General features: G+C 58.3%; 1 protein-coding gene across 3 annotated transcripts; it reads right to left on the bottom strand.

Moving 5' to 3' along the window:
* Window positions 1–5,428: 5,428 nt before the first annotated feature.
* SLC12A5 (solute carrier family 12 member 5) lies at window positions 5,429–24,658 on the bottom strand. 3 transcript variants are annotated; one of them, XM_058176112.1, is made up of 25 exons: window positions 24,629–24,658; window positions 24,301–24,432; window positions 23,763–23,909; window positions 22,843–22,897; window positions 22,043–22,173; window positions 20,179–20,420; window positions 16,462–16,673; window positions 15,991–16,158; window positions 15,404–15,502; window positions 14,920–14,977; window positions 14,446–14,620; window positions 11,647–11,765; window positions 11,381–11,479; window positions 11,155–11,274; window positions 10,874–10,978; window positions 10,212–10,380; window positions 9,879–10,074; window positions 9,448–9,617; window positions 9,111–9,242; window positions 8,701–8,808; window positions 8,190–8,312; window positions 6,683–6,873; window positions 6,548–6,562; window positions 6,262–6,395; window positions 5,429–5,655 (listed from the first exon to the last, which is right to left on the bottom strand). In XM_058176112.1, the coding sequence occupies exons 1-25, from the start codon at window positions 24,641–24,643 to the stop codon at window positions 5,564–5,566; spliced, it is 3,207 nt and encodes a 1,068-aa protein (XP_058032095.1). In that variant the 5' UTR covers window positions 24,644–24,658; the 3' UTR covers window positions 5,429–5,563. The 3 variants fall into 3 exon arrangements, with proteins under 3 accessions (XP_058032095.1, XP_058032096.1, XP_058032097.1); XM_058176113.1 differs by lacking the exon at window positions 8,190–8,312; XM_058176114.1 differs by lacking the exons at window positions 6,548–6,562; window positions 8,190–8,312.
* Between the last annotated feature and the right edge of the window lie 200 nt (window positions 24,659–24,858).

Raw genomic sequence — 24,858 nt, 5'->3', positions numbered from 1 at the left:
GGCCTCACCACCGCCTCTTTCAAGGCGGCAGGAAAGACCCCCTCCAACAAAGAAGCATTCGTAATCTCCTGGAGCCAGCCTCGTGTCACCTCCTGTGTGGCCAGCACCAACCAGGAGGGACACGGGTCCAGTAAACATGTGGTGGCGTTCAACCTACCCAGCAACCTGTCCATGTCCTCGGGAGCCACAAGATCAAACTCATCCCAAACAGTCTCAACAAGACAGCTCTCTGACATCTCACCTGGATCTACCCAATTTTGGTTCAGACCATCCCGAAGCTGAACGATTTTGTCATATAGATAACCACTAAACTCCTCGGCACATCCCTGCAACGGGTCATCCCGCTCCCCCTGTTGAAGGAGAGAGCGAGTCACCCGAAACAGGGCAGCCGGGCGGTTATCTGCTGACGCAATGAGGGAGGAGACGTAACAACGTCTCGCTTCCCTCAGTGCCACTAGGTAGGTCCTAGTATAGGACCTAACTAGTGTCCGATCTGAACGACTGGACCTCCAGGAACTCTCTAGGCGTCTTCTCCAGCGTTTCATCCCCCTCAGCCCCTCGGAGAACCAGGGAGCTGGTTGAGAGCTACACCGGGTCAGAGGCCGCAAAGGCACGACACGGTCTAAGGCCCCCGCCGCGGCCCGTTCCCAGGCCGCAACAAGTTCCTCGGCCGTGCCGTGAGCCAGATCCTCAGGAAACGGCCCAAGCTCTGTCTGGAACCTCTCTGGGTCCATAAGGCGCCTGGGACGGAACCAACGTATTGGTTCCATCTCCCTGCGGTGTTGAGTGGCGGTCAGAAAGTCCAGGCGAAGGAGAAAGTGATCTGATCATGACAAAGGTTCAGTGACTAAATCCCTCAAGTCCAGATCCTTCAACCACTGACCAGAGATGAAAATCAAATCCAGTGTGCCTCCCCCAATGTGAGTGGGGCCATCAACTACTTGTGTCAGATCCAAGGCCGTCATGGAAGCCATGAACTCCCGAGCAACTGTCGATGACATGCCGGTCGATGGCAAGTTAAAGTCCCCCATGACTATAAGTCTGGGTGTCTCCACTGCCACTCCAGCAAGCACCTCCAGGAGCTCGGGCAGGGCTGCTGTCACGCCGCAAGGAGCCAGGTACGTGACAAACAAGCCCATCTGACATCTGTGACCCCACCTCACAAAGAGGGATTCACACCCGGCAATCTGAGGTACAGTGGTCTCCCTCGGCTCTAGACTCTCTCTAATAACAACCGCCACCCCCCCACCCCTACCCTGGGCCCTCGGCTGATGGAATGCTTGGAAACCCGGTGGGCACATTTCAACAAGGGGCACGCCCCCTTCAGTGCCCAACCAGGTCTCCGTAACGCCCATAAGGTCCGCGGCACCCCCCTGAATAAGATCGTGTATTAGGGGGGCCTTATTGACCACAGACCGTGCGTTGCACAGCATCAGCCGAAGCCGAACTCACCTGAATTTTCTGAGCCCGACTCAGCCCTTGTCACAGCTGACAGAACAGCTCCACCAAATAAATTAAAAGAGAATACAGAATAAGAGCTGGAAGGGACCTTGGAGGCCTTCTAGTCCAACCCCCTGCTGAAGCAGGACACTTATATCATTGTGATCAAATGGCTGTCTAACCTTTTCTTGAAAACCTCCAGTGATGGAGGCACCCACAACTTCTGGAGGAAAGCTGTTCCACTGGTTAATTGCTCCCCATTATCAGATAATTTCTTCCCAGTTCTAAGTTGCTTCTCTCCTTGAGTTTTCGTCTGTTGTTTTTTGTGCCCTGCCTTCAGGTGCTTTGGGCAATAGTTTGACTCGCCTCTTCTTTGTGGCAGCTCCTCAAATATTGGAAGCCTGGGCTATTGTAGAAGGAATTTGGTAAAGGTCCTGGAAATCCGTCCCTGGTATCTCTGCCCGGTTAGTGAATGTTTCCTGCTCTCCATGCATGAGCAGAAGAGCCTCTCACTTCTCCCTCTGGCCTGCCTGTGTGGGGGTTGCCAGCAAGGGACACGAACCCCTCCCTCCCTAAGCCTGCAGGTAACCACTCTCTGAAAACAATAAAGGAGAATGTACATGGATCTATCCAGGCCCCTTGGAAGCCATTGGGGAGCGACAATCACTGAGCCTTGTCACAATGAATTCCGCCCCCAGTTGAGGATGTGGAGGGGGGAGCCCACTCACCTGCCCCCCCTCCTGCAGGAATTTATGTGCCCGACTCTCATCCCACCCTCCAGTCGCCTCTTTTCCAAGGCCATTCTGGGGGAGCCCCAGCCTCTTCTGCCCTTGGGGGGACACAATGCTGGCTGATTCAGGCCAGCCCCTTTTTGGCACAGAATCAACCTTTGCCGGCCCGAGGCCACACAGGGCAACCTCTTCATTGAGTTCCCCACTGCTTGTTTTTTCACCACCCATGCTGGTCCTTTTTCAGCTGGTCTGCAAATGGGGACCCCTGCCTGTTTCCCCCCGAGAGAGGAAGACAGACCTTTAGCGGGACAGGACCCCGTCCCTGTTGCAAGGCAGCTCCAGACCCCAACCTTTGGCAGACGGACAGTCTTCGCACTCAGTAGGACTTCCCGGGCTGCCCCAGGAATGGTCTAATGCTGCATGAGAGGCCAGCTCCCCACTGGCCCTGCAGGATTTGCACTCTGCATCGCATCCCGTTCCCCATGCACACCGCAGAGGGTGGTCCCCTCAGCAGCAGACTTCAGCCCCTTGGGAGCGTCTTCAGGAGGGTCTTGGCCCCAATCCTGACTCAGCAAGGGAGATATTGCTTCTGAAGGCTTTCTGAACACGAGACCCCTGTGGGCAGCCAGGGAGGGCCAGGGACACACAAGAGCCCACTGGGCAACCAGGCACAGCCAGGTACTTATTGAGTCATTTCCCTGCCCCCCCCACTCTGCCAGGACAAAGCAACTTTTTGTAGGTGCCAGTCTGGTTTTGGGGTCCTGAGAAGACACATGACGGAGAGGCCAGAGAGGTGACCGGGGTGGGGATGGGTTTGTTGGGGCAGCCGGAAGACAACATTCGCCACATCAACAAGTGAAGGGTGTAATAAAATCCTTTTATTGCATTTTGTGCAGACAGAAGTCTAGAAAACAAAATATACGGTATAAGCCTCAACACAAGCGAAGAGGGACCGTGGCCCCCTGGATACCTAAAGCACCGGCCACGCAAACACTCGCGGAAAGTAAACGCAAGCCCAATTCACCTTCCTTTGGGTGGACAACTGAGGTTATTTACAAAGAGCAAAGGGGGGGTCGGCGGCATTGCGCTGCACAAGTATTCCCTAGAACACAGGCCTATGAAAAAGCTCACAACAGCTACTGCAAGAATATCGCACTGGATTCAAAGTCACTCGGATGGACAGAAAACAGAGGAGCTACAGTGACTGATTATAAAGGTACTTCATGAGCTGACTGGAGTCACATTCATAACAAAGATATTGCACGTGAGCACGGAAAGAAGAGTTGCCACCGACCCAGCCGTGGGCCCGCCTGGCTCGCCCCTTGTCTCGTGACCCCGCCAGCCCTCCGGAGACGGCCTCCGCACAGCGAGGGAGGGGGGCAGCTCAGAAGCCCAAGGGTGCAGCAACAGTACAGTGGGCTGCGGTCTGGATCCAAGGCCGAGAGGCTGCCCCTCCCTGCTTTCCCAGAGCACCAAGGAGGCCGTGGTGTCTTCCGTGCAGGGCTGCAGTCCCTCCTCCGGCTTTGGCCAGGGGGCCCTGGATGCCCACACGCCACCAAACATGCAGGGCTGGGAGTGGGGGAAGGGTAACCTGGCATGCAACGCTCTGGCTAGCCGGCTGTGGGCCCCTCTGGAACGGGAGGCCAGGAGGACGCTTGGGGGGACAGAGGGGCAGCAACGGCCAGGAGATGAGCCTGGGCTCTTCCCTGGGCCCGGGGCGGCCAGAGGTAGGCTGGGCATCTGCCAGTGAGCGAGAGAGAAGTGTGCCTGCCTTCCAGGGGAGGTGCTGGAGGTGCGTCCCTTAGAAAGTGCTGACCAGGGGTCTGAATTGGAGGACCCTGCTCTTGGAGGGGAGTGTGTGTGCGTGCATGCGTGGGTGAGTGAGAGAGAGCGCGAGCATCCCCAAAACTCTCCCCTGGTTCACTCTCGGCTATGGGGTTGCTGGTCGCTGTGGAGGAGGGAAGGCCCAGCTGCTTAGAGGGCGGCCAGAGGAGGCCTGAAGCCATTAGGCTGGACCGGGCTGGAAGGTCAGCTATGCAAGATGGGGAGGGGACCACTTTTGCCCTGAGAAGAAGCGTTGCCTTGCCGCACCCAGAGGAAGGCTCCGGAGCCCCCACTGGATGGCGGAGCAGGGACTTTGCTCTGGCCCTGGGCCCACTGGAGATGCCGGAGCATCCTGGAGCCACCCCAGCTCCTCCTCCTGCAGCTTCCTCTCAGTTATTATTCTCACCTAAATAGGACAACTTTAAAAATACAGGTCCTGTGCTATGTACAGAATATATATATCTATATATTTACAGCCTCCCAGGAGGGGGGGGGCAGCATTCTGCTCTTGGAGAGCTATTCACATTGGTTAAAAGCTCCACAGTTTTCCTCTTCTGGGGGAGGGGGCTGCCCCCAGGGGTCCAATGCACGTGTTTTGGTATAAGGTGAGGCACCAGAAATTGGGGGGGGGGGCACAGAAGCAGAGCACACCCCTTCTTTCCTGGTGGGGGGAGGAGAACTCTACAACCAAAGGGGCAGCTGTGCTCCCCTTCCTTATCCCTGGGGTGGGGGCCTCTGGGGTAGTGCAGGGCTTTGTGGGGGTCTCTCAAAATGGCCCCCGGACCTGCAGCTGTCCAGGGTTCACTTTGATCCTGGCTTGAGGGGAGTCCCTGGCTGGAAGACCCTAAAGTGCAACGGGGTTGAGGAGTGGGAAAGATCCCCTTGCGCGCACACACCCATTTGCACGTGTGTGTGTAAGCTAGGAGCCTTGGCTGAAAGATAAACTGCTGTGTGGAGCCCTTTTTCCCTCCCCTGCCTCTGGGGGAGAGCCTGGTGGAGTTGGGGTCAAGCCAGGAAAGGGCCTGGTCAGCTAAGCAATTTGTCAGCTGGCCCAGTGGGTGCCAAGAGCCCCCTGGCCTGGATGGGGAAAACTCCTATGATTGCATGGGGGGGTGTGTGACTCTCAGCTCATCCCCAGGATCCCCTTGCTCCAAAGAGCCCCCACCCCACATCAAGTCCAAAGAGACGGGGAGGGCCCTGAGTGGGGCGCTTTCCCTGCAAAAAGGGGCCTGGCACAGAAGGTGGGGGGCGGGGTGGGGGGGAGAGGCCAGCGTTGGCAAGGGAAGCATGCTGGTGGCCTCGGCTGGCACCCTCTCCCCACCTGGGATCTGGGTGGAGGGGCAGCAGTGGGAAGCAGTCTACTGGGCATGAACCTCCACCCACCCACCCACCCACTCTCCCTTCGGCAGATCTGGGCCCCCCGCTGAGCTCTGGGTGGGGCTCCATCCTCCTACCCCGAGACACAGGCCGGGTAGGGCTTGCTGCAGCTTGGGGCGGTGGGCGAAAAGGGGTGGGGCAAGGCTCTCGGGGCACAAACCTTCGGACAAGGAAGGGCCTCGCCCAGCTACTCAGGAGTAAATGGTGATCACCTCCCGGCCCCCCCCACGAACCAGTAGCACCCTGTCCAGGTGCTCTGTCAGCACCTCCAGGAACTCCATATCTGGGGGGAGGGGTCAAGGCTTGTCTCTGCAGGAGCTGCCGTGCGCAGAACCCCTCCCCCACCGCCCTTCAGCTGATGCTCCCCCCACAGGGCAGCCTGGAGCAGCAGAGCCGGAGATGCGGGAGGGGGACCCTCTGAAAGGCCAAAGGACGCCCACCCCACAAGAAAGAGTTCTGGGACCCCGGCAGGTTCATGGAGGGGCTGCAGAAGAGCCCGAGGCAGGGGGCCCAAGGGAGCGGGTGGGGCTTTGTAGCCTCAGGGCAGGCCGGTAGGAAAGCCAGCAGAACAGACTGCCACATGAAGTGGAACTCTCCTGCCTTTGGAGGCTTCTTCCCTGAGCAGAGGGGAGGGGTGGGCTAGATGACCGCTTAGGTGGTTTGCAGCTCTGCAGTTCTGATTTTCAAAAGGGCTGCCCTGGAGTCCTTGCCCCCTTCCCTGGGGTACCTTTGCCAGGCAGTGCTGGTGGCTCCGAAGAAAACACTCCTCCTTTCTATACTGAAACCCAGCCCAGTGGCCCTCCAAGAAAACTGGCAGCCCCCCCCGACCCTTCCCCAGCCCCCCCGACCCTTCCCCAACCGTCCCACCTGGCGAGACATGCAAGGATACAGTTCTCGTCCCCCTTGCGATTCCGGGGGGGCCCCGGCATGTTGAGCAGCACCAGCTTTGCCTCCTGCGACTTCCGCACAATGGCCTCGTTCAGCCGGATGGCCGTGTGCATCCGCCGGACGTTGGACTGGTTCCTGGGGGAGAGGACAGGCCGGTGGGTGGGTGGGTGGGTGGGTGGGCCAGCCAGGCGGCCTCTGCCCCCCTCGGGCACAGCCAGCCAGGAGGGGGGGCATCAGCAGGAGGGAGACCCCCTCCCCAAGCATTGCAGAGCGGCCGAGGCACTTACAGGCTTTCCCACTCCCTGGCAGTGAGCACGGCAGGCAGGAGCAGCGTCAGAGGCAGAGGAAGGAAGGGAAAGTGTGTCATTGCCTGGGGGGTCCACCTGACCCCCCCATCCCCCCCCGAGTCTCTCCCCCCTCACGGCTTCATGTTGAAGAAGTCCTTGATGCTCTCGGAGCTGACGGGGCTCTTGGCTTTGCTCTTCTCGGCCTCCTTCTCTTTCGTCCAGGTGAGGTGCACCTTCTCGGGGGCTGCCTCGGCCTCGGCCTCCTCCCCCGGGGACTGTGAGTCACCTGAGAAGCTGGTGGCATTCTTGTCATAGATCAGCTGCACCTGTTGAGTGGCCGATCAGCGCCTTACCCCTCCTGCCTGCGGCCTCCTGCAGGACTGGCAGCCCCTAGGCAGGAGCAGCCGTGCAGCAGTCCGGAGGGGGAGGGAGCCAGGCGGCCCCGGCCAGGAAAAGCTCGGAAGATGGAGCAATTTGGGCGCGGCAGCTGTGGGGAAGCGGGCAAGCACAAGGCAGACCCCAATCCTGGGTGGGAGGTGCCAGGGGCCCTTCCCACAGCACCCGCACCCAGGCTGGGCAGTTTGCTCAGCAGAGCTGATATTGTGGCTTTGTGTGTCTCCCTGAACTGTGCTGGCCAGCATGGCTGGGAGAAGAGGGGGACGGGGAGACCCTGAGGAATGCCTGCCTGCCTGTGTGTGTGGCTGGGCCACCACAACCTTTCCTCTTTGGAGAGGGCCCATCCTTGGGATGCAGCTCAATTCCTGTCCTGTTTCCCTCTCTGTCACTGGAGAGAGAGCCGGTGCTGGCTGTGCCCCCCCCCCGCCAGTCTGAATGAAAGAGGCTCTTTTCCCCCTTACCCTCCCCACATAGTCTTGTCTTGGGGAAAATGGGAAAGCCCCCTGGGGGAGGCAGTAGGTGTGTGGGTAGCCCAGTGGGAGTCCAACCCCACAGGGTGGCCCATGTCAAATCCAGTGGGAGCCTGGGGTCGGGGGCATTCTCCACTCAGGCTGGAGTTCATCTGGAGAGGACAAGCCCCCTCCCCCATGGCTCTTCTGGCTACCCCAGAAGGTGGCATCCTGGCTCCTGTGCCCTACTTTAGGAAGGGGAGGGAGATCCTGGAGCCCATCCAGAGGAAACTCAAGAGCTTGGAGGGAAATCTGAACTGCTTTGGGTGCCTTTAATGTGGTGAAGAAGCCTGGGGCAGGATGTAGGGTAGAAGCCACTGAAGGGCTGCCCCATGGAAGAGGCTTTGAGGTCCGTCAGCAGACAGGACAACTAACAAGGAGCCCTTTCACAAGAGAGCAAATGTCAGCCGGACCCTGGAAAAACTCTGGGGACAATGTCATCTCCATGCCCAAGCTCTTTGGATGTCGAAGCAGAATACAGAATGAAGCTGGAATGGGACCTTGGAGGTCTTCTAGTCCAACCCTGCTCAAGCAGCAGAGCCCAGTTCCTGTGGCAGTGGCAGAGCTGGGAACCCCCAGCCTTTCCAACCCTGACCCTCCATGACTGTGAGGAAGACGTCGCTGACAAGAATCCATTCCACCCACTCCTGGGTTGACGTTGCCTCCAGCCCTGCCAGACCCATCTCCCTCTCTGACGCCGCACCCTCACCCACCCACCCCGTGCCTGTCCACCTCACCTCTTCTTCAGGCTTCTCCTCGCTGTCGCCCACCTGCTCGTCCGGGACACTCAGGCGCAGGTGGGTGTTGGGGGGGTTTTTGCGCCGGATGGAGCCCCGGGATTCATCTGTGATGCTCTGGATCTGGGGCAAAAGGCAAGGGGGCTCTGGACTCTCTGCTCAGACCCCAGCCAGACTCAAGCAGAGTGGCTGAAATGCTGGGCACAACAGCACACGCAGTTCCTATCTGACGCACAATTCGTGTATCCCTGCTGTCCCCTCCCCCGGTAAAAATACACAACCCAGAAACTGTTTCTCCACCCTTCAGAGGAGTTTTGGCCCAATCACACAGATGCCTCTAGAAGTCCAGGGCAGAGATGGGCACCGGAGAGCCAGCTCCAGTGGCAGGAGGTGTTGGCAGCAGCTGTGGCCTTGCCAGCCAGGAAAAGCCAGGATTTGCCCAGCTGGCATCCTGTGCCAGACGAGCCCCTTTCTCGGCATGCCGGGGTGGGTCGGCTGGGGGCCAGGCTACCTCGCGTTCCCGCTCTGTCTTGGTCAGGTGCATCTGCTTTAGGATCAGGGAGCGCTGCTCCATCACCAGGGTCTTCTCATAGGTGTAGGCTGAGATGTCGCTCTCGTGCTGCAGGACAAGAGGAAGCAGTGTCTGCCTTCAGCGGGGCTGGATTCGGTGGGCACCGGTGCGGGGTCCCTCTTGGCCGAGGCCCCACCAGGAGCCCAGAGGTGGGAAAGCCGGAACTCATGACTGGAAGAGAGATCAGCCTGGCCAAGAGACAACGGGGGTCTCCCTGTCCCATGGGCTGAGAAGGGGAAGCTGGGGGGGGGCAGCTCTGGGCTACTTGCTGCCTTCAGCAGCCCACCCAGAGATGGGCATGTGAGGGGGGCTAGTGTGGCCTGGGCTACTGCCCCCCTGCCCAGCCTCACCATCTCCACCACCTCGACTTCGGCCGTGATGCGCAGGTGGTAGAGGAAGGTGGTCAGGTCCTTCTTCATCTGGATGCTGTTGTCGTCCATCTGGGCCACCGTGAAGATGCGCATCCTGCACTTGCGCCAGACCTGCAAGGAGAGAGAAACCCCCTGGTGGGCTCAGTTGTGCGGACCCTCCCACCAATCGCCCCATGTCCAAGATGACGCTGGGTCCCTCTGCAAGAAGGGCCCCTCCCTGCTTGGGCTTCTGGGGCCCTGGAGAGCAGTGGTTCCAAGGGAAGGGAGGCCCCTGGACTGTTCCTGCCGTGCCAGGCCCAACCCCTCCGGGGGGCACCTTGTGCTGGCGCAGGAGGAAGGGCAGCAGCATCAGCATCCCTCCGTCATGCACGATCCACCAGACGTCGATGTGGCCCTCTGGGAAGCGCTCCGTGTTGGCCGGGAACATGGCTACGTTCTTGGCCACCAGCAGGGCCATGTGGCCAGCTGTGGTCTCTCGCACCAACTCTGGGGGAAACAGGCAAAGGAGAAGACGTGCCAAGATGCCCAGGAAGGAAGGGAATTCTGAAGGGAACACCCACCCACCCCCAGAACAGCAGAAATCCCACAGGGAGAACCAAGGAAGGAGCAGAGGGCAGCTTCCCCAAAGGCCCGAGTGCCAGGGCGAAGATGCCCCAGGAGGACACCTCTCTTTTGGCCGGACAAGGCCAGATGAAGTCACTTTCCCCCCCCGCCCCCTGCTGCCTGTGAGGCCCCCTCCTCTCTCACCAATGAAGTTCCTCCAGGTCTGGTGGTCCTCCTTGCTGCGCCAGTTGCGTGGCCAGCCAACCAGCACTGTGTTGTGCTGCAGCCCTCCAAGGCCGCTGGACTGGATGAGGTGTGACATGCCATCCCGGACGTTGCAAGAGGTCACCACCTGGCAGAAGCCCTTGACCTTCTCGGCCTCCATCAGCCGCCGGATTGACTGGGCAGGGGGAGCAGAAAGGGGGAAGTCGCACTTGGGGCGGCCCTTCTCCCCAGGAGCCCGGGGTGCTTCTGCCCCATGGGGTCAAGGCTGGGTAGAGGGGAAGGTCTCCCACGGGCGGGTTCTGCTGGGCTTACCTCCTCGGCACGCTGGACTTGCAGGTGGTTGTCCAGGAAGGTGCCGTCCAGCACGGAGCCTACGATGGTCAGTCCCTTGCCGGCCTTCAGCTGGTTGGTGAGGGACAGCAGCTGTGGGTGAGCCACATTCTGGTCCTGGTCCACCCGGACGAGCACCAGCAGCTGCGGTCTGGGAAGGCAGAAGACGGAGGCCTTTAGCCAAGTCAGGTGGGCACTACCTCTAAGGCTGAGATATCGCTTGCCTGGCCTGGCCTCATCCATCCGTGGCACTTTCCCCGTGGTCTTCTATCCTGTGCCAGTTGGTAGAATAGTCCCCCACCTCTGCCGAACCCCCCTTTCCACCTCCTCTGCTCTTTCCCTCTGAGAAATCCAGGAAGGGCAGCTCTCGTCTATGCCCAGTTCCTGACGGGCCTCCTGTGCCATAATGCCAAGCGCAGAGCAAGCTCATCTTGAGCCAGGAGGGAACCCTGATTTTGCTCCTCAAAGTAACAAGTGCACTTTATATGGTGTGCCAGTCCACCTTCCTGGGCTCCAGGTGCCTCACCGGGAAAGGGGGCTGTTGCTGCTGAGATGCCAAGGCTGGCCCAGCTGGGCTGCCCACCCTTTGGACCCCTCCCAGGCCCGGCACCAGTCATTCCCCCTTCCTCCCACAGCCAACTCACCTCCAGTTCTTGGTGTGGGGTGGCCCCTCCTCCAATCGCAGTAGGGCATAACGGGCTGCGCTGAGCGAGAGGCCTCGGATGCCATCGCCCCACTCCTTCTCTGCCCTGGAAGAACGATGGTGGGGGTAGAGCTCTGACCCCCCCCCATACACCCTACAGCGTTCCTCAAGAAGGGGCCAAGGCCCAGCCGGCCACCATTTAGCCAGAGCACCAGCCCCCAAAGTAGGAACATTCTGCCCACCTGGGAAGTGTGCCAGTGGGGGCAGCGGTGGGGCACTTACCCTCGGTACTCGATGTACTTGTAGATGAGACCTGCAATCAGCATGGCGACCAGAGCATAGTACCAGGAGCAGATGAACATCAGCGCCAGGCAGAGGCTCATGCCCAGGAAGGAGAGGGTCCTGCAAGATCCCAGAGGCCACGCTGTCAAGAGGTTGCCTCCCCCAGACGCTCCCCCCGTGGGACTCCCCAGGGCTGCAGGAGCCAAAGGAAAACAAGGGCACCCACCAGTGGTAGTAGCGAAAGCGTGGGCGCCAGTTGGGAGTCCTCAGGAGGGTCTGCACCGCACAGGCCAGGTTGACAAACATGTAGCACATCAGGAAGAACCTGGGGGGAGAGGGTTGCTCAGTGCTGGGGGTCAAAGAAGCCCCAACCCAGCTTGGAAGGACGGAGCTCCCTCCAACAACTTGCAAGGGGTGGCGAAGCCAGGCCTCCTTTAGCTTCCCTGCCGGCCTTCTAGGCCATGAAGGGGCCTAGTTTGGGGGGGGGCGTACATGGAGAGGATGGGGGCCACCTCATCCAGGGAGGCGATCAGGATGCCAATCTCGCAGATGCAGGCTGTGAGCAGGAGGGCCCAGGTGGGCTCCCCGTTCGCCTTGCCGTGGCCGAAGACCTGTGGAGAAAGTGCAGAGAGAGGGGCTGGGCAGCAGTTCCCGGGGCACCTGGGGGGGTGTCTGGCCCTGCCTCGGGACCCTCTACGGTGGGCCAGCCACCCCCAGCCACTGCCTGTCCTTCCTGCCCCAAGATAGAGGAGTTTATCAGTCTGAATTCCTCCTTGCAGCTCACAGCGTTACCAAGTCTTTGGAAGTGGGGGAAGCATCTGCTGCAGCCCCCCCTCCCGGATTCTGTCCGCCCCTTGCAAGTCCTGGCCCCCTTTGCTGTGAGCTGCAGTCGCTTGTCGAGATGGCCTGGACTGGTGCCCATGGAGGGCATGAGGTGGTGTAAGAAGGAATGGGGAAGACAGGGTGGGCACAGAGCCTGGCAGTGGGCTAAGGGTAGGGAGGACAGGAGAGAGTTGCAGTTTCAGCAGTTCCAAGAAGGCTCCACACCCATTTGCACAGATAAACCTCCCAAGCGGCATCAGTGATTCTCAGAGAGAGCGCTAACAACCAGATGACTGCAAGGAATATAAATCCTTCCATCCTCCACCCGTCAGTCAGAACTGAAGAAGTTTCTTGGATGAGGAGCGAAACGTCTTTAAGGGAAAAACCAAGAAAGTCCAGTTGCCTTTTGAAAAAGCACTTTTGGAACAACCGTGGCCTGGATGACTGAGAATCTCCACAAACACCTTGCTGGACTGTTAAAGGTACCTCGGTGAGGGAGGTGAATGCAGGTGTCTTTATATACGCAGACATGGCCATGTTGTCGGCTAAGAAAGCAAATGCTTTGCGGGAATATTTAATAGATCACATGGAGGATCTGAAAATTAATATGTATCAGACAGAAGTTACTGTATTTGAACAGGAAAATCAAATAAAAGATGAAAAGGTACAGCAGGTAGATGAATTTACATACTTAGGTAGAATATTTACTAAAGAGGGAGAAATTTTAAGATGGACAAATGTTGATAAAAAGATTATATGTGATCTGTTACGAGGAACAAATGTTTGTGCAGTCCTTGATGCTCTCGGAGTTCAGTGGTAAGAGGTCACACCATCTGTCTGAGGGTTGTGGGGTCTGCTCCCTGTGTCATATTGGCAGCAGCTTGCCTGCCAGGGTTGTCAGTGTGGTTTCTCCTTGGCAGTCCCTTGACCGGGGGATTGTTTTAGGCTTGTTTGTCTGGTGTTCATCCTTGCTTATCTGGATGTCTGAACAGCAAGTGAGAACACCAGAAAAAGGAAACAGAGAATCTACACACCTTCAAAAATAAAAATAAAAATGGATAGCCGTGCAACTTTATCAAAAAGTGCCGGAGAGTAAAAAATGATCCCATAATGAATGACTGGACAATGAGTGTCAGGTTGAAAAAAATCTGCCCAGATGGTCAGCAAGAGAGGTGGAAGGAGGGCTGAAGAGCAAAGAAGATGCGGCTGAATGCAGGTAATTCCATCCTTTAAAACAAGAGGGAGGCATGAAGTGATGGATGGCCAGAGGGACCATTTTCGCTGGCAGAGGCACCGCGGGCCAGATCTAAGCACCCCGCGAGCCAAATCCGGCCCCCGGGCCTTGAGTTTAACACCCCTGGACTAGATGATCTGTGAGGTCCCTTCCAAATCTGGGAGACAGAGACTGGATGGCCGATGGTCAGGAACACTGCAGTAGCAGGTTCCTCTCCCACCAAGGGCTGGACTAGATAACCTCTAAGGTACTCCCAAGGCCTGGGGAGGGGGCTGGTCCCAGCGGAGCAGCAGGGTTACCTCCCACCGGGCTGCTTCTAGTGGTGCTTTGAGGGAAGCATCGTTTGTAAAATGCTCCTTCTCAGGAGTAGTGATTCAAGCCAGCCGCTCATTGGTTGAGAGAGTGTGTGTGTGATCCTCCCTCCCCCCCCTTGCCCGAGTGTGTGCATGTTTCTGTGCGAAGGGCGAGAGGACGGATGTCTCCTTGCATCAACCAGTGACTTCTCTATCTCCAGAAGGATGTGGCAGGCTAGGGCACTCTGGGCGATGGGAAAGCGGAGGGGGGGAATGGTTGCTCTGGCTTTGCGGAGGGCAGCTTCCCTGGACAGGCTGCAGTGGCTCCTCCGTGCCCAGCTTGGGTCTTGCCGATTCACAGCAGGAGTTTAGCCTACTGGGGGACCATGAGGGGGCCTTGGAATTGGTGGCCCTGATGCCCACAACACCCCCCAGCCTTTCCCAAGAGGAGGCATGTGCCCGTGCTGCCAACCTGCTTCACCCCATCGCTGCTTTGCTGCTGCCAGACTGCCATGAACCCTGGGAGTGTGTGTGGAAGGGAGAGAGAGAGAGAGAGACTGAAAGGACTCCAAGTGCCTGCCAGAGACATCGGCCGGCCGCTGACCCCAAGGCCATGGCCATGGAATGTGGACCATCATAGGGTCCGCCAAGCACCAGAACCTTTACCAAAACAATCTGTTTGAATCCAGTTGGATGCCGGGGAAATGGGGGAAGGAGGGAAGGACCCAAGAAAGGGGAAAGTAATTAGGCAGTTTTGACACAGAAACCTCAGATCTGCCTTCTTCCTACCTTGCAACTGCTTGGCTTTAGTAAAAATATGCCTTTCATTACAGTTAAAAGCCCTCTCTTCCTAAATGACAGAGTGGTCCAGGTCTGGCCCCTAGGAAGCCTGCCTTGCCGCCCGCTGACCCTGGCCCACCTGTGTCCGCTCCCCCCACGTACCCGGAGGAAAGGCACGATGCCGTCTCGCGAGATGGCCTGCAGCAGGCGAGGGGCCCCCGTGAGGCTCTGCAGCCCAGCTCCACAGGTGGAGAAGAAGGAGCCGAAGACGATCACCCAGGGGGAGGGCCAGGCCATTGTGCCCACCACCAGGTTCCCACTGACGGCCTCGCCGAACCTGGAAGGGCAAGATGGCGGTGAAGGTGGGGCCCCTCTCAGGCTGAAGCCCCCTTTCTCTGGCCTCCCAGGGACCAGAGAACCGGTCCTTACCTTGGCCTGAGAAGGCTTCCCCTGAACAACTACAGAGTGCCTTTTCCGGACCCAGCTGGTGCCAAGAGGGAGAAAGCTCCCCCACTCCAGTCCCCCTCAGCCCTGAAAGCTGCTTATGCCACCTGGAGGGGGGCCTCGAGGCAGAGCTGGGTTCCCTCCAAGAGGCAGTGCGGAGGGGGGGTGTCTCAGGGGGTCCCAGGCACTCACTTGTCCCGGAGCACCACACCCTCAATGCAGGCGCCGAACAAGATCACGGAGCTGATGTCTGCAGGGGCATCAAGGAAGCCAGCCAGACAGGCAGGAAGGCAGGAGGGGTACCCACACGAGAGAGCTGTGCCGGGCTGGCTAGGACCCCCTCCCATACCCAGTTGGTAGTACCCACAGGACCATTTTCCTTCCTGACAGCCCCCAGCCCTCCTCCCTCTCCCCATGTAGGCTCAGCTTCGGTAAGAGAGAAGCCTGCAAGAGAGTCTGAGGCGAGCCCCTCCCCCCCCAAGAGAGGCTCTGCTCGCACTGCCAGGGCCTCGTCTAGGGCCCGACGCACACCGGACAGAGCCTTTGGGGTGCCTCTCTGGAGGAACCCCGTCATTCTGCAGCCCACATGAAGGGCTCTCTAGGCCAGATGGAAACAGCAGCCGCCCTGTGCCAGCTTCTGCCCATGCCAGCCTCCATCCATGCCAGCCAAGGATACAGACGGCTGAGGTGGTGGCGATGGCGAGGATGGTGCCCGTGGGGATCGATTTCTGAGCATCCCGGAGATCCCCAGACCGGTTGGAGCCAGCCATGATCCCTGCGGAAAAGAGCCGGAGGTTCAGGCCTGCCTTCCCCTGGGGCTGGCCCTCCAGTTAGGGAGGGGGGGGGCTGCATCAGAAGCCATCCCCCAATCTAGGCAGGGGGAGGAAGAAGAGGCAGAAGGACCAGAGGGAAAGGCTGCTGGCCATTCTTGTGTGTCTTTGTGTTTGACCGGCCAAGGCCTGATGCTGCCGAACTCCCAGTCAGAGGCGGGTCAGAGGCCGGGCAGGGGGAGGAAGGGAAGATTTGTGCTCGACGCTTCTTGTCTGGACTACCGGGAAGGGCTGGTGTCCATCTTGCAAGTCTGAAAGCTCCTCTTCCAGGCATTGTGGGAAGCAGGAGGGCCTCCGGCCAGCCACCTTCCCAGGACCACCACCACCCAGCTTACCAGGCGGGAGAGCTCACCCCCCCTTAAGCTGCGGGCCGAGTGCCAGGATCTCCACTCCAGAAAGGGGTGTCCCAGCCCTTCCCAGGAAAGTCTCTCACCGGTGACGGAAGGGAAGTAGATGCCGACCAGGAGGGTGAAGTAGGAGGTCATGTCGCTGAAGACGTAGGGCTGGTCCATGTCCAGCACCCCCTCGGAGTCGGGCACGGAGGTCATCCCTGCCCGCTCGATAAACACCCCCTTCGGCAAGTAGGAGCTCCAGAGGTTTTCTGTGAAGGGAGGATGCTGCAGCTCCAGGACCCATCCTCCCCTGCTGAGTCACTGCACCTTCCTCTCCCTCCCCCACCCCCCAAATAGGATTTCTCACCTGCAAAGATCCCTGGGGCGGTGGCAGCTTTGCCACCATCCTGTCCCAAAAATCCCCCACCAGATCTAGCCAGCCCCCTGTAGCCGGGGGGCTCTCCCCCCACCCCGCTGCCCTCAAGGGGAGGGCCCAGCTGGCATTCCCCTCCCCCATGAGACCCCAGCCCACAAGGATGTTCCCCCCACCCCCGGCAAAGGGATCCTTGTACCTCGGATGAGACCAGAAGCTGCTCCAGGGATGCCCTGAATCTCCGTGACATTGTTCTGGCTAAAATACTCGTCACAGGTGGCATTCAGGAAGCGTGAGGAGCAGAAGAGTGCCCACAGCTCAGAGCCCATTGTCTCGTTGCCCACCTGGACCACCTTGCTACACACGTCAAAGCCATGGCGTGACAGAGTCCGGTTGCCCAAGAGGCAAATCCTGGCCAAAACACATGAAGGGAAACTGAGGGCTGTTTGCCAGCTCTTCCAATTGGCCATGCAAGGGCCCCCTGGTTCCCCCCCCCCGCATCTCAGGCAGTGACAGCCTTTGCAATGGGGCATTTCCAGGCAGCCAGCTGGGGCCTCAGAATCTAAGGGGTGCTTCTCCCAGGAGGCCTCTCTGCCTCATAACAGACCAGAGGAGAGATGGCTCAGCAGGTGGCCAGGATCCCCTCGTGATACCCAGTCTCTCCTCAACTCCTCTGGAAGTTGGGTGTGCAAATCTCCAGACCCCAACTTCACTCTGGCCCTGAGGACCCTCTGGAAGAATATGGGGCCTATGTTCCCACCCATCAGCCCATTCCCTCTCGGGGCACGGGAGGCCCCAAAGTAAACTGGGGCTAGAAGTTAAAGGCCTGAGGAAGCGAGAAGGAAAAGGCCAGAGAGCATCCCTCTCCTCTCTGCGTCTCTCCATCGCTTTTGGTCCTTGCTAGCCTCCAGGCACACACAGAGCACTTCACCCTCCACCTCTCCTCCCTCAGGTCTTCCTCCTCTCTGGGGCAGGATCCGATCCAAAGCCGGCTTTCTCCTTCTCCTCCTCTTCCTCCCTTCTTTCAGCTTCCTAAACTGGCCTCCCATTCAGTGCCGGAATCAAACAACTCACCACAGCCAAACTTGCCACGGGAAAATTCGCCAGAGGACAATCCAACCAATACAACAGTTAAATTAATTTCAATGGAACCAGAGCTGATAATAATAAAATAAAGTCAATCCAGAGATGCAAGAATTACAATAATTTTGACAAAACATAGTCAGCAATAATAAATGAAATAATGAAATAATTAATGAATGAAATAATTAATACAGTGTTGAATTGTTCCGTGGCGAGTTGTTCTAGACCAGGGGTCTCCAACCCCTGGGCTGTGGCCGGTTCAGAAGTGGGCTGCACGAGCAGCAGGCTGGCGCACACACCGGCCCACCGCTTGCATAGGCCAGTTCCCCTGCCCCCCACCAGGCCGCCAGCTCATAAGGGTTGGGGACGGCTGTGCCGGAGTGGAGAAAGTGCAGAGAGAAGGGCTCGGCAGCAGTTCCCAGGGGCACCTGGGGGCAGGTGTCTGGTCCTGCATTGGGACCCTCTTGGGTGGGCCAGCCACCCCCTAGCCACTGCCTGCCCTTTCCTGCCCCAAGATAGAGGAGCTTATCAGGCTGAATTCACAGTCAAAGCTGCTTCTTGACAGCCAGATCCTCCTCACACGTTCAGTCCACCTCCATTCAGCCCTGTGGTCTCAGCCTGGTCACTTTTCTCCTCCCTGCTTTTAAGCGCTTCCCTGGCAGTCCAGCGACTCTATTTCCCTGTAACCAGGGAGGCTCTTTCGCACCCCTGGATTCTCTTTTCTACGAATGTTTCCTTCCTCGTCACAGACCACGAACATCTCCTTCCAACCAGCATTTGCACACCTTAAAATTTCTCCGTCCCACATTTATTTACTCCCCCAAAAGTTTTCACAATTGCTGTCTAAGTTACAATTGTTTGTTCCTGTTTCCTCATCCGACACCCCAGCCTTCCTCTCGATATATCGATTTTCAGAGTCCTAGTCCTCAGTGCAACACACCGTTTGTGGCAAATCCTTCAAATTCTTAATAGGCAGCCGAGAATCGCCTGCATCTTTGCTGGCATCCCTGGTCAAAGACCTTTAATGCCACCGGTTTCTTATGTGCCCATTCGAAAAAAATTAAACTCGGACATCGCCCATCCTTGTCAAGTTCTTACTCGGTGCTGAAGCTTCAGCTAAGCAGCCTGTCTTCTCTCTCAATTTAACTTCCCTTCTGCTGGCTGCATTCAGCAATCAGCTATGAACTATTCATGTTTAACATTTTCTGAGTCAAGCGTATTGACTCAAACTGCACCCTTTTTCTAAAATTAATAAGCATGCAGTAAACTTTCCCTCCCACCTTGCTGCTTTTCTTAATGAGGTGCTGAAGAGCAAAAGCCTGCGCTGTGCACACCCTTCCCTTCCTCTGGGAAGCCCCTTTGCAGATTCCTCCCCCCCCCCCCCCGACTCAGTGGTTGCTCTGCTGATCCCGAATTCACCCTTCAACCCACTTTCCCTGCTCACCGGGCAGCAATAATGGCCTCCTGCCAATTCAGCCTCCCTACCTAAGCCAAGCGCATCCATAATTCAGCATTTTCCCAGTTACACCACCTTTATCTTACATTTTTTAGTATTCTGGCACCACTTGTGACTTCTTCCATTTTTTTCCTTCGGCACTAAGATTTGGAACAGTCACTTTGGTTCCTGTCTGCGCTATCGCTGTCACTCTCATTCCCCAAATCCCCCATGAACGGTTCCCTTGCTTCCGTTTCTCCCCCCTCACTTTTATTTTTAATTCCACGCTCTTCACTGGAGGCGCCTTGTGCTCTAATTCCTTGCCACCTTTTATTCCCATCAAGGCTGGTCTGCTCCACACTTCCCTTTGGTCTCAGCTGGCCCTCACTCTCTCGGACGCTCTTCTCGGGAGCCCCTTTTGCTCTGGTTAGGGCCTTTCACTCGCCCTCGCTTTGGGGCAGTTCTGCTCCATTTATCCACACTGTCTCCCCACCCCCAGCCTTCTGGACACATCAACACTGAAGTCACTGAGCGCCTCCCTCCACACACTTCTGCAGCCACCACAACCTCTTTCCTTTCTGTCTCAGGATACTCCGGCCTCCTCTTTCCATATGCCCATTGATGCATTTTACTGTACACCTGTGGCATCAAAACAGATCGTGGTCCGGGTGACTTTCCACATTTGGACACCTGCCTGCTGTTCTCATCTAGTGTGAAAAGGACTCAGAGGGCTGACCCTGCATACCATTCCTGGCCCCCATTTCCAGGTATTGAGGGGGGAAGCCTTGCATTGCAGCAGGCCGAGGCACTGCCTGGCAATGGTCATGAGGCCCTCCATCCCATTCCCACCATTGACTTCCCAGAGCAGGGTGTGTGCACGTGCGTGCATAGCCCTTCCTCCTGTTTGCTGACCGGTCGGGACTTTTGCTTTGTGCAAATTAGAGCTGAAGGTGCCCAGAGTCCAACTTTCATCTAAGGGGCCAAGTCAAATTACACCCTTCTGGGCAATGCCAGAGCTCCTCAGAGCACATCTGGACACACCTGCCGTATTCAGTGCTACATTGTGAAGAAGGATGAAGGAATCTTGCAGGAAGCCGCTGGCGGTGTTTTTCAAACCTCTCAGGTGTGCAAGAGCTCCTGCCAGCTGCTGCCAGCTAGAGGTGCCAGTCGCTGGGCTCAGGCCTTCAGTTGGCGAGCCAGTGCTTGGCCATGGAGCTCTGGCCTTCCCTTGGGTACCTCCCAGGTCACAGGGAAGTTGGGCGGTGGGCAATGCTGATGGAGGACACTGCCAGGAGGGCGCAAGAAGGCAGAGTCTCCCTAGTCAAACCGTCCCACCCGCAACCATCGCAAGGAACCCAGAGACCCCAGCCCCCCCCTCACGACCAGCAAGGCACTTACGGAAAGGATGGGGGGTCGAAGGCGGACTTGATGACCCCCGCATAGATGGCCAGGATGGAGAGGATGACGCAGCCCAGGAAGACCAGGGCAAACTTATTCACGTACTTCACGCCCACAAAGACGACGGTGGCCATGAAGGTGAGGACACATGTCCCGTAGACCCTCATGTTGTTCAGCAGGGCGGCCGCTTCCCCACTGGCGTCCTCGGCCTTGAAGATGGCCATCGGGGGGAAGATGTAGGCCTGGCAGGACACAGGAAGCGGCTCTCAGGGCACCTCCTTCAACAATGGGGGTCTCCAGCCCTTCCCTTTGGAGCCGCTCTCCCCACAAGACTTTCTGGGTCATTTGCAAGCCAGTGCAGAGGCCATTCCGGTCATCCTTTGGCCTCGGCCCCTGACGGTCACCCACCAGGGGAGGCAGGGGGTGGGGGCTCCTGGCAGCCCTTCAAAGGACTATTTTCCCAGCAATTTGGTGAAGAGGAGCTACCTCTCTTTTTCCCCTTTGCTCAGCATGGGTATATTTTTTGGAGGGGGGGAATTAAATGTTAAGTCATTGCTTCTTGATGGGCACCATGAGCCAGAAGGGGCCAGCAAAGGAAGCTGGGTCCCAATCCTGGGCAGCAGCAATGGGGCTTGGCAGAAGCCCACCCCCCACCCATCCCAGAAGCAGCCAAGCCCCCTTCCCCCATGAGTGGCTGCTGGGCCCCAGTAAACACGAAGCTTCCTGTTTTCTGGGTTTTCCCAAGAGAAGAAGGGAGGGAAATGTGAAAAATTGAATTGAAGTCAGGTATTTGGCTCCTTGTTCATTTACATATCCCTGATTTTCCTCCTGCCGTGTCCTCTTATTATTATTTCGGATAATATGGCTCATCCTGTCCTGGCAGCCTGCAGCTCGTAGAGATTAGAGATTGTACCACCTTGCTGTAGAGATGGGGGGTGGGGGAGGAGGCTGAGACGCCCACTGGCTGTGCCCAGGTTGAAGCCTCACCAACTCCACCTGGACTCTGCCGTTGAGGGTGCCATGGAGCCAGGAGGGGTGGCCACCCGCTTGCCTTGCTTCTCACCTACACCGAGAAGGGGGGAGGGGGCGTCTGGGGAGGCTGAAGCTTTTCTTGGCTCTCAAATTAGAGTTATGTAACATGAAAGAACGCCTGGCTGCAATCATTAGCTAGCTCTGCCATTTAGCCCATTTCCCTGATAAAAAGCATCGGGTATCCAAAACAGTTTTGGGAAATTATCTCGCATCCCACCGGGATAAATTCCCTGGCGTCTTTCTCCTGTTCCCAGGACGCTTCTCTGCAGAGCCGGGGTGGCGGGTGGTGGGTTTAAGGCTGGGCCTTGAACCAAATCCCTCCCGCGGAAGGAGGCGACACGCGTAACATGCAAATGGATACATCGACCGGACCCCACCCCCGTTCCTGCCTATTCCTGCTTTAGAAACCCTCGCCTGGAGAAGGAGCGATGCCCCACGAGACGGTTCCCCACAACAGCTCCGGAGTTTTCGAGAGCTGCCGCCCACTCACGCCTTTCGCTGGCATAAATCGCTCAAGCAGAAGAGCTCCGGGTGGGCTCCGTGTCTCACTAGGTGCCGGCCTTTCCCGGCTGAATGCACCCAGCGAGCCCGGCTCTGGTTACTTGAGAATGGAGTTAGCTGTGTTGTGTGAACAGCCGCAGCCTCCAGGACGAGAGCGACCTTGGCTCTCTCCCATTTCATTGGCAGCCACGGGTGCAAATGTTTGCATGCCGGGTTCCTGTCCTGCTTCTTTTCTGGCAGCTCCAGGGGCACCTTCTCTTCTTGTCTCAAGGAGCCAGTGCTTTCCCTGGCAGGATCTCCGCCTGCTCTACCCACCCATCCCCGCACTCACCAGCAGAATCTCTATGGTGCCAAGGATGTACATGGCCCCTGCAAAGGTGGTGCCCAGGTAAAAGCAGAGTCCCACAGCCCCTCCGAACTCTGGGCCCAACGAACGAGAGATCATGTAGTAGGACCCGCCAGCTGGAGGGAGGAAGGGAGGGGAAACATCAGCTGGGGCGACCAGAGAGGAGGGCATGGGCTGCCCTGGCTCCTCAAGGCACCCATCGCTCTTCTGCTGGGGAGGGGCACCAAAGGCTCTTGTGGGGTGCTGTTGAGACAAATGCCCCCCCTTTCTTTTTGTCCAGGTAACCCCTTGGGGAAGAGGACTTTTGCCAGAAGATACACCCCAGTTACAACCCCTCCACGTGGGGAGGTCTCAGAAGCAGCCTCACCCCCCTCAGGGCCACTAGCACATCCTGCCTGCCTGCAATGCCATCCCCAGGTGGCAAGGAAGCCACGGGAGGGGGAGGGGGACAAGGACACCTCAGAGATGGAAACGCGTCCCTCTTGGGGGCAGCCTCCCTCTACCCCGGACCCTCCTCTCCATCAGGAGCCCAGGTAGGGTCCTCGGGCACCCCGGAGGGTCCCTGATTTTGTGCACCCCGTTAATGCTGCCAAAAAGGGAGGAGATCACATGCAGAGGGAGCAAGGATGACCTTCACCCAAAAAGAAGGGTGCTTCTGTGCAGGACCCAATCCTTGTTTTAGCCTGGCTTCTGGCAGCCCTCCCAAGTCCCTCCCTTTGGCGGGGTGGGTGGGTGGGAGGATCTCCTGGGAGGCAGGCCACCTTCCGCCCCTCCCAGCTACCCACCTGGCACCACTCCGTTGGTGGCGATGGCACTCATGGAGATGGCCGTCAGCATGGTCTGTGGGGAGAGAGAGCAGCCGTGGGCACCCGGCCTGGCAGGGAGGGGGAAGCTGAGTCTGAGCAGCCCCATGTGTTTGTGTGTGTGTGTGTGTGTGTGGTTTGGTTGATCCCCAGAGAGGAGAGGCGCAGAAGGCATTGGGGTGGGGGAGCCTGAGACCCAAAGCAATTTTTTGAGCCTAGTTCTCCAGCCAAAGGAGTGGGGTGGGGGGCTTGCTAGCCTTTCCTACAACCGCAGAGCTTCCCGTGGAGTCTCATGCTGGGGGCCCAGAAGCCCCCAGGGCAGTCATTGGGAGGAGCCCAGAGCCCTTGGAAGCCCCACCTTGGCAGGCGGGATCCCCACAGCCAGCTTGCCCCCAGGCAATGCCCACCCCACCTCCTCCAGGGCCCCTAATTGGTTGGCCGGCCAGCCAGCCAGGGCTTCACCTCATGAGCAGAGGGCAGGCTGAGGGCTGCAGGGGTGTGCATGTCATATGGATGCCACTGGGATTTGCACCTGGGGCCCTGGGTTGGGCAGCTAGGCCTGGCTGGCTGCTTCTGACTGCCCAAGGGGGAGGGAGCTCTCTGCGGGGGGGGGGGGACTGCCACAGGACAGAGGGGTGGGATGGAAGCTGGATAAATTAGCCATCAGTTTCCTTGCGCCTTCATCTGCCCAGGCAGGTGCCCCCAAGCATGGCTGCCCCTCTGGGTCTAACTTGGCACTCCCCCCCCCCAAGGCTGAGATCCCTATGGGCCAGTGGTGGCACAGGGGAGCCTTTTTTCAGGCCGGTCTACAGAAGATTTGTTCAGAGGCTGCATCAGGAGGAGCCCGGCTGGTCAGACTCTCCCCTGCCTGGCCAGGCACCCACGGCCGGAGCAGGACTCACGCAGGAGCAGCAGAGGAGGACCATGCAGAAGGACTCCATGATGCCCGAGATGCCCACCACCCAGGTGAGGCGGAGGAAGAGGATGACGCCAAAGATGTTCTGCAGGCAGGGCAGGTAGACGCCCATGAAGGTGCCCATCCGGGTAGCCTGCAGGAAGAGCAGGGGGCGTGAGGCTGTGCCCAAACTGGGTGGGTGGGCTCCCTCCCTTCCCACAGCAGATGCCTTCCTGGCTTGGCCCTGCAGTTTCACTGGGCAACTGGAGAGGACCCACAAGCTGGGGCTCCTCTTACCAGCCGAGAAAGAATCAGGCTGGGCTGCAAAACCCCACACTACCACTGGAGGGCAGCATGGAGAACAGGAGGGAAGGCCGTGCTCAGCTGCCCTCTCCTGGTCATCTGGGCCCTGCAGTCAGATCTCCTGGCCTGAAGAAAGGAGAGAGCGATTGGGCTTTCCTGCTCTAGCTAGCTACTCTATGGGACCCATTGTGGGGTGAGCATTTGGGGGGCACAAACCCTCACACACACACACACACCCGCACCTTGACAGGCTTCTTCTTGGCTCCCTCGTTGTTCTCTGCCTCTTCGTGCTCCCGGCTGCCCTGGGGCAGGTTTGTGTAGTTGGCCAGGCCGCTGAGCAGGGAGGAGACCATGGGGCTGGTGTCCATCTCCTCCTGTTAAGGAAGCAGAGGGAGGTGAGGTCTGGTGGCCGCTCTTGCCCCTCCGGCCCTGCCAGCCCCATCATCTGGGTCCTCGTGGAGCCCAGGGTGGGCTGCTCTGGCAATCCAGAGGCCTTTGCAGGTGAGAGGACAAGGCTTCTGCAGGCCAGGGCCCTTTGACCGCCCCCCACTCCCTGCACATCCCACTGACCTCAAAGAGCGCCATGTTCTTCCCATCGTATTCCTTCCCTTTCTCCAGGTCAGTGCTGTTGATGAACGGGCTGCTTTCTTTGGGGTTTCCATCACCTGGAGGGAAAGAGAGAAGGGCTGAGACCGCCATGCTGGTCAGCCAACCAGGCTGGCCCCATTTCCTTTCGCCAGCCTCGCAGACCCAAGCTCAGCCAGCAGCCCTGCAGGCCCCTTCTCTGGAAGCCACCCAGA

This window comes from Ahaetulla prasina, chromosome 3 (assembly GCF_028640845.1).
Source record: "Ahaetulla prasina isolate Xishuangbanna chromosome 3, ASM2864084v1, whole genome shotgun sequence".
Lineage (NCBI taxonomy): Eukaryota > Metazoa > Chordata > Lepidosauria > Squamata > Colubridae > Ahaetulla > Ahaetulla prasina.
Note: the sequence above shows the minus strand (reverse complement) of the source record. Positions and strands in the feature narration are given on the sequence as shown.